The 12619-nt window shown below is 47.5% G+C and overlaps 2 protein-coding genes and 1 long non-coding RNA gene across 3 annotated transcripts; 1 reads left to right on the top strand and 2 right to left on the bottom strand.

Moving 5' to 3' along the window:
* Positions 1-7304, bottom strand: TST (thiosulfate sulfurtransferase). Its single transcript, XM_080577094.1, has 2 exons — positions 6717-7304; positions 1-489 (listed from the first exon to the last, which is right to left on the bottom strand). Exons 1-2 carry the CDS (start codon positions 7300-7302, stop codon positions 191-193), a joined length of 885 nt encoding a protein of 294 aa, XP_080433220.1. The 5' UTR covers positions 7303-7304; the 3' UTR covers positions 1-190.
* Positions 1779-6710, bottom strand: LOC308188286. Its single transcript, XR_013945353.1, has 2 exons — positions 4655-6710; positions 1779-2776 (listed from the first exon to the last, which is right to left on the bottom strand). It is a non-coding gene; the product is annotated as an uncharacterized lncRNA (long non-coding RNA).
* Positions 7305-7551: 247 nt separating the features above from the next.
* MPST (mercaptopyruvate sulfurtransferase) lies at positions 7552-10408 on the top strand. The gene is made up of 3 exons (XM_080577081.1): positions 7552-7692; positions 8163-8806; positions 9410-10408. Exons 2-3 carry the CDS (start codon positions 8212-8214, stop codon positions 9706-9708), a joined length of 894 nt encoding a protein of 297 aa, XP_080433207.1. The 5' UTR covers positions 7552-7692; positions 8163-8211; the 3' UTR covers positions 9709-10408.
* Positions 10409-12619: the final 2211 nt, after the last annotated feature.

Here is a 12619-nt window from a genome sequence, read left to right as displayed (position 1 = left end):
TCATCTTTGAAGTAAATTTTATTTCATTGTGAGAAAGTGTAAGAAGTCATAAAAAGCTACTAATCATTCTTAAAAAAATTGGCAAAATACAAATCAGCATGATTTTTCTTTATTTCCACTTCCTCCCTTTCCCTGTAGCCTGGGCTGGAGATTGCGGCTAGATCTCACTGCCCAAGAAACAACGCTCCTTCTAGGCCTTGTTGCGCTTCATCTCAGAGACCTTGTACTCAGGTGGGGCACGGTGGAACCACTCCGACCAAGAACCATCATAAATGGACACGTCAGGCTTGCCACACAGGTAGGCCGCCAAGGCAATGTGACATGCCGTGACGCCTTTACGGCACGTGATTGTCAGTGGCTTTGAGAGATCCACTTTCTTCTCGCGGAACATCTGTTGAATCTCCTCAATACTCTTCTCATGGCCAGTTTCTGTTAGGAATGATTGGAAGGGTATGTTCACAGCACCGGGGATGTGACCAGATTCCAGCCCTGCAAAAGGGAACAAGAAAAGAAAATATGAGCAGGGAGACGTTAATGAAGGTGATGAAAGACACCTACAAAAAGAGACACTACAGAGATACCGCTGCACACACTCCCAGTCTCTCCAGGATACTCATTTGTTTCAGGATACGACGATGATGCAAAGCAACAGGGGGCTAAAAAGAGGAGGACAAAGATTATTAAACTTTGCTAAAGTCAAAACTTCCAGGATTTTTAGCAAACTATTACCGCCCTGAAAGCAATAGGAGGTAGGAATCTGAAGGCTTTGGCAGCCCTGGATGTGACAAGAATCAAAGAGCCACCACAGGAAAGATCCTAGCAAAGGCATTAAGGGGATCTGTGTGAAGAGAAATATAACAGTGTATTTCTGACCTTACCCACCTATGCCAGCGGTGTGTAGTGACACAGCTTTCAGAAGCAAGAGCTGTGGCTTGTAGGTGAGATTTGTGAAAGTAGCTTTCTGTTCACAGCTTATTCCTGTGCCACATTAAAATCATGCTTCAGAAAAGTACAGCGACCTCAACGTCATGTGCATTACCGCTGAGGCAGCTATACCAGGGCAATAGGGTCAGGGGAGTGAGAATTTAGATTCTGTAACACTTCTTATCTACTCCACGGATAAACTCAGCATGGGTTCTGTTTTTCTACTGGTACAGCTGACCACTTTGGGTAAGTTGAAAGTTACATCTCAAGAACAAGGTCTCTAGAGAGAAGCAGATCTAGAGATACAATGAATGAGAATTTCATTTCATCCTTGAAATTCAAACTCTGTCACTACAGGCTTAATTGAAATCTATTACACTCAGCTGGAGTTTTTCCACCGACTTTGAGAGGCTTTAGATCAAGCCCCATTGGAGCAGGAAATATTAAATATTACATTGAAAATGCATTTCAGGGAATGGCTCCTTGCTAGGTTTGAATTTCTAACAAGACAGCCCTGGGAAAGCTACGGAAATGGTAATGTTTCATTTATAGCTTTCCAATTCCCTCAGTCATCAGGGTAGCTGATCTCAAGAGATGGGGAAAGACTGGGGCAGGGAACCTTTGTCACTGCCAAATGATTAAAGTAGCACTTGGTCAGAGATTGGCATCATCGTAACGATACTGCAGTTTCATTGCTCATGCAGAGTGATGTCATGATGTGATGAGACACGCCACAAGGGGAAAACAGGATTTTAGGGGGGTGTTGGGGAGGGGATTTTTGCTCAGCTGGGCAAAAGTGAGAGCCTAAAGACACGCAAAGCTGCCCCTAGTCCACTTCACAAAATCTCTCTCTGTCCGAGATGGACTATCTTTGTCTCTTATTTCATCCTGAGTGGAGGGGGACACTGGGGAAGTCTACTGAGGTCAAGAAGTCATTGGGGCTGAACAAGAGGGGCCAGATCTTGCTCAAAGAAGCTTGCCAGGTCACTGATTCAGTTCTTTGCTGTTCCAGACCCCGTAGTCATGACTGTCCACAATACATAGGTTTGTATCCCTTTCTTATTGCAGACCACTTATTCAAGTTTATTAAGTTCTATACTCACTTAATAAAGACTAAACGAATTTTTAGTTCGGAGCTGAGCAGATCTGAAAAGAACAGTCTCATTTTAGAGTATTTTGGCTTTCATCTATAGCAAGATTTCCTTCTCCAGACATTCTGAAGTTTGTCAGAGAGACCAGCGCTCAAGACAGGGAATTCTGTAGAAACAGCATTTACTCATGTATGTGGGTGTTCAGCTGAAAGAACTAGCTGACGCTGCACAACCACAGCTCCTTGGACTGCCTAAGAAGTGCTCTGGAGTGGCTGAGGAAGTTTTATCAGCTCCCTCTCTTCTAGGACAAGAGCAGAGAAGCACAGGACTGGAAGGCAAAGCTGGACAGAGCAGGACCTGAAGAGAAGAGAAGATACATCCACTCGTGCCTCAGATGACACAAAGCCATACTCCACACCAGAGACATGCAGTCACCCTTGTAAACTCAAGGAAGGGACCCTAGGATTACAGAGCTTGACTCCCAGCTACTACAAGAATCGCTTTACAGGTTCCCTTGTCTACTAGATAAGAAAAGTGTCATTTCCTAGCATCTTGACTGATAAACAGGAGGTTAATAACTGCTGTTGTCAAGGCCAAATTACATCTGAGGTTCTTGCAATCCTCTTCTGTTGCTTCCAAGCGTGGGTCAAAGTTCGAATGGATCAAATCTACTTTGTGGCTGCTTCCGATAGCTGGAAAAAGTATCCAGACACAACATCCAGGCATGAATGTTCCCTCTTCTTTTACCTGGCAAATCAATTCTGTTGTCAAAGAAACAGAGTCCTTAGTTGCAGTGCAAGCTTACCAAGGTATTTTATTCAATATTGCCCTCACTTCAAATACTTTTTCTTGAAAAGTCTTTTGAAAACCTTCCAATCTATTGATGTTATGTTAATAGATCAAAAGCCGCACAGGTTATGCTGTACCTTTTATCCTAAATTAAAAATAAAAGCTTTGCTAGTGTGTCAGTCCTACAAAAACATGCTCTGATGTAATCTACTTACTAAATGTCTTGCTTCATGGAGTTACAATGTCACAACTGATTTTTGGCATGTATTTGGGATAGAGATCTTCTGCCTCACAGATCTGAGCACATGGCTAGCTTTTGGTTTTACTCCCCATTTAGAAATGATCATTTCCTCCTCTTTCCCCTTCCTGTTGCTACTCCTCACTCTCTAAGACTTTATCCCCAGGAAAAACAAAAAGCCAGCAGCACTGACTCGCTGCAATTCGGAGGCTGTACACGATCTTTCATCCAGAACCCCTGCTACCTGCATAGCGACCTTATTCACTCCTTCTCTCCTTGTTTGCTTTTTACACTTTGCTCCAACAGTTTTTGTTATTTGTTTTAATTTCCTTTGCCAAGTCTCACTCAGCTGGGATTCTGGCAATCCTCCCTCACACTCTGTAACCTGTAATATGTTATCTTCTTCACTGTTTAATCCCCTTTTCCACATCTGTTAGGTTCTCTGCTTAAACATCTCTTTTTTTCATTGGCTATTTGCCTAGCTAAGACCACAGTTCCTTTTCTCCAGACTTTCCCTTTGTGACAAAAGCTCCAAATGGAATTTCTTAAGGGCAAAAAGATAAAAGATGTGTCTTGTTCGCATTTAACTCCCTGTGGTCTTGGAGTTAGCTGACTGCAAATAGCTGCTCTCTCCAAAATCCTCCTCTGTTGCCTTTTTTCCCTCTTTCATTAAAACTCTATGTCTTCAAGTGGACCATTAAAGATCTCATCTGACCTACTGTGAACTCATTGGAAGAACACTTTAAGCTCAGTCCTGGCCTGACAGATCTTCATTTTCAAATCAATAAGCCTTTGCCACCAATGTCAAAATACTGTGTGTGTATATGGCCGGAAGAGTCAACTCTAAGAACTGGCACGACCTCGAGCCTGGCATCTTATGTTTGTCAACCTTGTCACAAAGATGGACAGCTCTGACTGTAAGCTCCTGAGGGACGAAAGAGACTTTGAAAGTCACACTCTCGATGTTGTGCCTTGAGTATTACTTCACGGACAACATACAGTCAGTCTGTTCCAAGCTGCAGACTCCACTTAGAGGAAGGAGCAGCAACATTTCATTCTCCCTCCCACTGCTACTGATCATTCAAGCTGAGCAAAAGCTTTTTGTTCGGAGCAGGTCAAAATAAGAGCTCGGAAGATGGGAGCAAGGGAGACAGGGACCACCCAAGGTCTGAGAATGAGAAATAAAAATGGCTGGAAGTTCATTAAGCAGCTTAGGGTTTACTTTCTTTTTTAGAGAACAGATTTTGTTGCCTGGCAATTTTCCCTTCTTTTTATATACTTTTGTTCAGCCACAATTCCTGTTCCTCGTTTCTTTTTGTGAAAAATACTCAGAGAGAATCAGCACTGGTAACCACCTTACAATTATTTTTATCATCTGTCCCTGGATGGCCTCTGTTCAGGCTGGTTCCCGGGACCTGCACTCTGCAGCACCTGTGTGAGTAGGTTGGTTTGGCTACTGCTGAAACATAGCTCATGAGCCAACCTAGTCCCGAGTTGCCAGCTCCTCTAGGGACACAGCACTCTGTAGGGATAACTTTACCCACTCTGTGCACAGGTCAGGGCTGCACACCAAGCACTACCATCAGAGCTTCTTTTTCATCCAAAGCCATACCTGTATTTAAGACCTCTGAGACCCAACTTGAAGACACAACATCTACCTTTCTCCATGCTGGCAACCTTTGTAAACATCTACCTGCAACTGAAAATGAAGTATGTATCGTGACTTATCTTACACATTACAAGATCTAAGTCACCAGCAAGGTGACTGCTGCATAAAAATAAAGCAGGGGCAGCTAATTCCTACCATAAGGAAGTGAAAAACTAAGCAGACAAAAGCATCAGCTGAAATTAGCCTCTTCTGGTGATGGAGTTCATGGAACTGGAGAGATTAATGGACTTAATTAAGAAGTCAAGAGCTGAGGCAATAATTAAACTGAAATCACCTGAGAACACATTAAGTTCCTTAACCTCAAGACCATTCTTCTTTTCTAAATTGCAGGCTATGTTTCTCCTCCCTGATGGAATGACCCCTGTAATTAATCAGCATTGATTTCAAATTGTTCTTTTAGGTGTAAGCACTGCCTTTTACCCACCGCTGGCTGTAGCACAGCTATTGGCTGGCCTGGCTCAGAAAGCTGTCGAGCTCTTGCAGAACGAGCAGCTGCAGCTGGAGTGCTTACCCTGCTGGATCTGCTGTGGGAAGCAAAACTGGACCACCACAAATAAACTGTTCCATGCTGACTCATTTCAAAGGAGAAATCTGTTTTCAAGATGATGTCAGGGGCTGCGGTATTTGTCACCCAGTGACAACTCCACTTTGGAAAAGAGAATGTGAAATCCATCAGCTCTATCAGCAAGGGGGCTTTATTCAGGTCTTAAGATTAAAATTCCACCTTCACTTTGATGGGCTGCAATAGGTGAAGAAACAGAATGAGTGATAAGCCTAACTCCACTCTCTCCCTGCAACAGTATCTGCTATCACTCCCATCCACTCCCACCTTCTGCAGCATCAAGCACAGGTCAAGTGTTTAGGGTTCACTACAGACACTTAGGCGAACCACGTGCACAGAGCCATTACAGCGAAACAGTCCTGAGGTTTGGCTGGGGGAATTTATTTCAGGATTAGGTCCTCAGAGCTTGGGACGCAGTGTCCCACTCGATGGCAGCAAAGCAGCACACACATAATGAAACGTTCAGGACAGAGTGACAGCGCATCTGCGACGTGGAGGCACAGCACAGCCACAGGAACACAGAAACCTGCTGCACATCCACTCCTGTGGAGCAGATCATAACTCATGACCAGACTGTTGCTGAGTTTTTCATATTGTTTTTCAATGTCCAGAGTTTTAAAGCCATTTCTGATACTGATTTGGAGGGGAAGACATTCGGCAATATACGAAGGCTTAAATTACACACTATGGGCCTCCTTTAGTAACCAACTTGAATTTCATTTGAAGCACGCTGCTGTACCAGCTGTCCCCACTGCACGTTATTTCTCCCACCTCTGTTGCTTGCATATCCAGCATGGGCCTGAGGTAACTAAATCAATTTTTATTCCTTTTACTTGCAAAAAGAGACAGGGTGACAGCACAAACGTTCGGGAAAGGTTTGGGGCTTTCCTTATTTAAGCCTGTTAGATTTACGGCAGAGAGCAAATGACCTTTGATCACAACCAGCAAGTTCTCTATTTGTTGGGAATCAGACCAAAAAGGAAAATGTCTCTTGGGTTACAGCACTGCGTAACACAACATGGACTTTTGCTGGTGCATTCACATAGGTGAGAGGTGCCTGTCTTAATACTGAATGTATGTGCCTGTTACTATTAGACTGGGCCCTAAAGAACACCTTGGAAGCTCTCATCTCCCATGTTTGCATTCTGTCTGATTAACTGCTGCAGGGTGTGGTATAGGGGATCCTGGAGCCAACTGACTGCAGACCTCCAGGTGTTCCTGCTTCTTTTTCTGCTATTTTCTCCTGCAGCTTTATAATGAATTTCAAGAAAAGCATCCCATGAGGGCGCCGGGATCCAAATGCTCAACCGCATATGCCTTAAGGTAAATCCATGAGTTAGGCTGATGCATGCCTGCTGGCCGTGAGGAATTATTACGCTCAGACTATCATCAACACTCATCCTACTTCAGTGCAGGGGTCGGGTGCTGTTCCCCCTTCTTTACCTTGGTCCAACTCAGTCCCCCGAAACCGGCCCTCGGGGCGGGAATCCACTACCTGGAACCGCCTGGACCCCACATTCTCCATCATCTCCTCGAAGGTCTTCAGCAGGGTCTTGTCCAGCTTGGCCTTAAACACAGCTGGCGTGGGCTGGCTGACCTCGGCCGTCACGGGGTGGCCCTCCTTCACCCAGTTCTTGAAGCCGCCGTTCAGCACCGACACCTCGCGGTGCCCGAAGACCCGAAACATCCACCAGGCACGGGGGGCGTAGAAAGTGCCCACCTTGTCCCCATCGTACACCACGACGTGGGTGTCGTTGCCGATCCCCAGGTGCCCCACGTAGTCGGCGAAGTGAGCCTCGCTGGGCAGCATGAAGTCGTACGGGGACGACTTGTCCCGGCACTCTTCGATGTCGAAGAAGGACGCCCCGGGGATGTGGCTCTCCCTGAACTCCTGCCGGGCGTTTCGCTCCTGCGGCGGGTACCAGGAGGCATCGAGCACCCGCAAGCCAGCCCCGACCCGCCCGGCCTTCACGGCCTCGGACAGCCATTTGGCGGACACCAGCGCCTTGCCCAGCACCTGCGCCGCCATCTCGGAAGCCAGAGCCCGAGGCCGAAGCGGCGGTGGCGGAGCCGGGACACGGCCAATCAGCCCGTACGGGCGGGGCGGGCCGGTGCCGTCCCCTCGGGCTGCCGAGCGGGGCGGAGGGGAAGGGGCTCGGATCCCCAAATACCCCCCTGATAACGAGGGGAAGCCGCGGGACAGCCGAAAGGGGGCTGCCCCCCCCCTCCCCAATACCCCGCACACACACACAAAATGGCGGCCCCGCGCCGCGGCGGGGGGACCCGGGGTGGCGAGGGGCGGCGCGGGGGCGGGCGGCACCGCCTGGGACCGGCCCGCTGGGAGGGCCCCGGAGGCGGTGTAGGGCCCGGCTGGAGGGGACCGAGGCTTGGTGCTCCTCGGCAGAGGCCTGGCACGGAGGTACGGGGCCCCGTAGCTTTCCCCTCCCCTGCGCGGGTGGGGGGGGGGGGGTGGCTGGGGCGGCGGGGCGTGTGGCAGCCCCCGATGGTGCCCGGGTGAGGCCGCGGCTGGAGGTGGCCTCCAGGGAGGTGTGGGCGCAGCAGGACATTCAGGTCCTAATGGTCAGGGACCCAGGGCTGTCCTGCTGCCCTCGTGTTGCTGTCAGTGCTGGTTGATGGGCGATGGGTGCAGAGGGGCCAGGGGGCTGTGGTGCGGGGCAGAACTCTGCAGTAGCTGCCCCTCTCGGTGCGGGGTTTAGGCTGAACTTTGTGAAACTCCTTATTCCTAGGGCTGGAGTGCGTCAAACCCCTCCCTGTAGGCTTTAAGTTCTCATTTCAGTGTGGGCACAGGGCTTTGGTTCCAAAACACATCTTTGTCTGGTCACTTATTGTGAGGCTGGTCTCTAATTTGTGACTTTCTTGCTTTTGCAGATAGGTGGATTACCGGAGATCAGGTAATCTTGGCCAGGATTCAGGAGTGATGTCGCAACAGCTCCTCTACCGTGCTCTGGTGTCTGCAAAATGGCTTTCAGAAGCCATCAGGTCCCAGCAAGCTGGACAGGCCGTGAAAGTCGTGGACGCATCTTGGTATTTGCCGAAGATGAAGCGTGACCCAAAGCAGGAATTTGAGGAACGCCACATCCCCGGTGCTGTTTTCTTCGATATTGACCAGTGCAGTGACCGTACTTCACCTTACGATCATATGCTGCCTAAAGCCAATGACTTTGCTGAGTATGTAGGGAAGCTGGGTGTGAGGAATGATTCCCATGTTGTGGTGTATGATGGCAGCGACCAAGGTCTCTTCTCAGCACCTCGAGTTTGGTGGATGTTCAGGATCTTTGGCCATGAAGCAGTTTCCCTATTAGATGGTGGCCTGAAGAACTGGCTGCGAGAGGGATTGCCGCTGAGCTCTGGGAAAACCCCAGTAGCTCACTCTGAGTTCCATGCCACCTTGGACAAGGGCATGGTGAAAACCTATGAGGACATCTTAGATAACTTGGATTCCCACCGCTTCCAAGTAGTGGATGCGCGTGCCGCAGGACGGTTCCAGGGTATAGAGCCAGAGCCCCGAGACGGTAATGTGCCTGCTGAGATATTGGCGTAGTAACCAGGGCTTATATGTAAGGTGTCTGTAAGTTTGACTCCTGTAGAAGTAGTGATGGGAAATATAGTCGCCCTTTATGGGATGGAATTTAATACAATATATCCACCTGCTCTCCTCGCCCACTGAGTGGCTAGTGCTCTTGTCAGAAAACTCAGGGGTGGGAAAACTGTATATTTTTTCTTAAGAAGGGCTGGGGTGAGAAAAGTAGCTTTCATAGACCTCAAAGGTATGTGTTAATCTCTCCATGTACTGGCTTCTCTTCCAGCAGAAGAACCTGTGGAAGTGCTTCAATGAGCGACTCTGCAGAGTGGGTCACTCTGGTGGAGGGAGCTGGGAGGAAGAATAGAACTTAATGACAGGATTTTCTGTACATGTAATAACCTGAAGGCTAGGGCCATCCTTCCTGAGTAATCAGTAATCTAGTAAAGCAAGCTGTAACAGAAATAAATGTATTTATTTTAACAAAATACACTAAACAGTAAATACCCCTCCTAGAGAAACAGAGAATGGGTTTTGTGATGGATTCGTCCTGGACAGTAGAGGTTAATTCCTATCTGTGCTGCTTTTCTTCCAGGAATTGAGCCTGGTCATATCCCTGGCTCCGTGAACATTCCCTTCACCAGTTTCCTCACAGAGTCCGGCATAGAGAAGACCCCTGAGCAGATCAAAAGTCTGTTCCATGAGAAGAAGGTGGACCTCTCAAAGCCTCTGGTTGCTACATGTGGCTCTGGGGTCACTGCCTGCCACGTGGCTCTGGGGGCATACCTCTGTGGCAAACCAGATGTCGCCGTGTATGATGGGGCCTGGGTGGAATGGTACATGAGGGCAGATCCTGAAAATATTGTTTCTGATGGAAAGGGGAAGACTATGTAATGAGCTACTTCATCTCCCAGTCGTACAGATAATTTGCCTTGAAACAGAGTTTGGAAAAGATGGGTTTAATGTTCCTGGGCAAGTGAAGGAGTTGGGTAACAAGTATGGGCACATGATTCTTCAGTACCTTCTCCTTCCGCAACCCCTGCTGCTTAGGAGCATAAAGACGACTTGGGCAGCCTGCTCTAGGTGACCATGCATGAGCGGGTGGGTTGGAACAGGTGGCCTCCAGAGTTCCCTTCCAACTTTGACTGTTCTGCGATTCTGTGACCATTTTACAGTACCAGCTGGAAGGGAGAGAGTGCTGGTGGCACTGTGGGAATGTTAATTGAGTCAGGCCAGGCTTATGACTCAGGACATTCCACCATGTTTAGTCACAGGACGGTCATACTTGTATAACTGTGCCTCATGGTCTTACTCTCTGCCTCTGTCCTAGAAGCCAGCCACACACACTAGGGCCGTTTTGGGTGCAAAGCCTAAGGAAAAAACATAGCTCTTAAAGGAGGAGATACGGCTTTGAGGTTGGCACTTTGTGGGTTTAGAGATTTAGTTTGCATTTCTTCTTGCACTTGGACTCTTAACTGCAATGTGTGCTTAGCCAATTTTGTACCCCCATGGCACCAAATCCCCCCCTTAAAACAAACAAACAAAAAAAGATTCTGGAAGTAAAAAGAAGTAAATAAACGTTTGTTTCAAGGTCTTTCTGCTGAATGGAGCTTATGTGAATGTTGCTTGGGCGAGTCCTTTCCAGGAAATCGATTTTCATGGGATCAATTTGTTTAGATGATTGAAATGAGAAGTCTTCTTTCATGAGTAGAACTACTTCTCTTACCTTCAACGAGCTCTTCAGCTGATGGAAGACAACGGCATGCCTCTCTCTTGGGACTTTTCACTGTATTCCTACTTTTAGTCCTTGCCTGTTTGCTTTTTGGTTTAAAATTCCATGTTAGGCAGTCTCAGCTCTGTTCTTCAAAGAGCAGATGTCAGTTCACGTGGTGAAAATTGGACTGCATGGGTGTTCCTATTCTGTCCTTGAGACTTATTGTTTAACCTTAAAAAAACCACAGGGGAACTGAGACATAAAGACGAATAGCCCAAAATGGCAAGATTTTTTGCCTGAGACCACTGTCCTCTATTTCAGAGTTGAAATCTCCCTAGGTATCCCTGCCAATGTTCAACTGTTTGTGTTCTCCAGGATTTTCTCCTTTGGAAAAAGGATGCCTGCACCTATTTTGGCTCACTTGTAACTTAGGATGTTAATGAGACAGCTTTTGCTCTTGGGCATGCAGCAACATGTACCTGTGGACATCGGGGGATGATGCAGTTGTCCTTTCTAGGGGATGCTTACTATCAGAGATTTGTAGGTTCCCCTACAAGCCACTGGTTACAAGGGCTGGATCTTACCCCATTGGAGAGGGTTTATTCTCTGCATCTGTGATTCTGTGATTCTGGCATACAGAAGTGCACAGGGGTCTGAGTTGAGTGACCCTTTAGTAGACAGTGCAGGACACAGATCTGGATAAAATAACAAAGCTTTATCTTTGCCAGCTTCCATTTAGCTCTTCGGGATTAAACTTCCCAAAAGCTCTTCTTTTCACAGGTTATATCGTGCCCTGCAAGTTGTGAAGGCTTTCCGTTCTGGATCAGCTTCTGATGTAATTGGCTGTTTAATTGATTTTATTCTTCCGGCTAGGGAAAGATTTTCTAGTCCCATGCTTTATGACTTTTCCCCACCCATCTAATCGCTGTGTTGTAAAGACTGGTAGCAACACCTTGCTTTATTCCAAGTGGGATGATTTTCTTACAAGCCTTTTCTGCAGTAGAAAGGGAGGAACTGGTCAACATGTCACATTGGACATCTGATTGGGGTCTGTAACTGAAGGCACTTAAAAATGCTTCTTTAGCTGAAGTTTGGTGTTGACGTGAAAACAAAAGGATAAGCCCTGGTGGGGATCAGCAGCTGGTTCTAAACCCTCTGTGGAGGGGACTTCCAGTGTGTGCAACAAGGACCCTGCTTTTTAAGACACTTTTAAGATATTTGTACAGACAGTGTTGGCTGGTATGGGATCCTGTAACAGGACCTGACCTGTGACATCTTTTCATTTCAGGATTTCTAGCTTCTCCCACCATCACACAGGCTAAGAGGCTTAAGTGTGGTAGGTGATTAAGGCTTAACACCCTGGGTGTGGTGGGGAGGTGAGGCAGATTTTGTCGATATTTACAAATGGACAAACTGGAATGCTGCGCCTGCCCTGTTTCTCCAGGAAGATTTAATTACTAGTGAAAATGGATATATTCTTTCAAACTTCATTCATCATTTCCAGTGGATGCAGGAGTGCTGGCTTTGGTTCTTATCCTTCCAGAGAGTCTGGCACACTGCAGTGCTGCCTAAGCACTGCTTCTTTTTAGGACAGAGCAGTCCTTGGGGTTAGTAGGAATCTCTCTGCTTCTTCTTGAGGCTGAACTGCTTTTCTCTGTCACGTGTGTCAGGGGAAGGTATCTGGTGCAGCCCAGCGAGCCACCTGGGAATGGCAAGATAAAAAGACTTCCTTCTCCCTGTGTTTTTTCACTGTGAGTCGGCGGCATCCAGCAGGGCCCTTCCCTTCTGTGCTATGTGTGCTGAGGCTGGCGGTACTCAACTACCCTTTTCCCTGCTGCCTTTTGAATCACAGAATCTTCTCAGCAGTTCTTTGGTTTCCCAGCTTTCAGCAAGTCTTTTACAAGGCACTTAGCTTTGCCTTGATTTCCCCACAGAAGAGAAATGGAGAGCTTCCTCCCCATGCCAAGGTGTTTTGTCTTTGTTGTGTACGCCCTGTTACATATCAAAAATCTGTCCAAGAGAGAGTCTTCTGATGTTCTGCTTCCCTTTAGCTGAGATCTGTTCTCGCGCTGCAGGCAAAGCACTGGCAAC

Source organism: Anser brachyrhynchus (assembly GCF_964034855.1).
Source record: "Anser brachyrhynchus genome assembly, chromosome: 1".
NCBI lineage: Eukaryota > Metazoa > Chordata > Aves > Anseriformes > Anatidae > Anser > Anser brachyrhynchus.
This window is presented reverse-complemented; position numbering and strand designations above follow the sequence as displayed.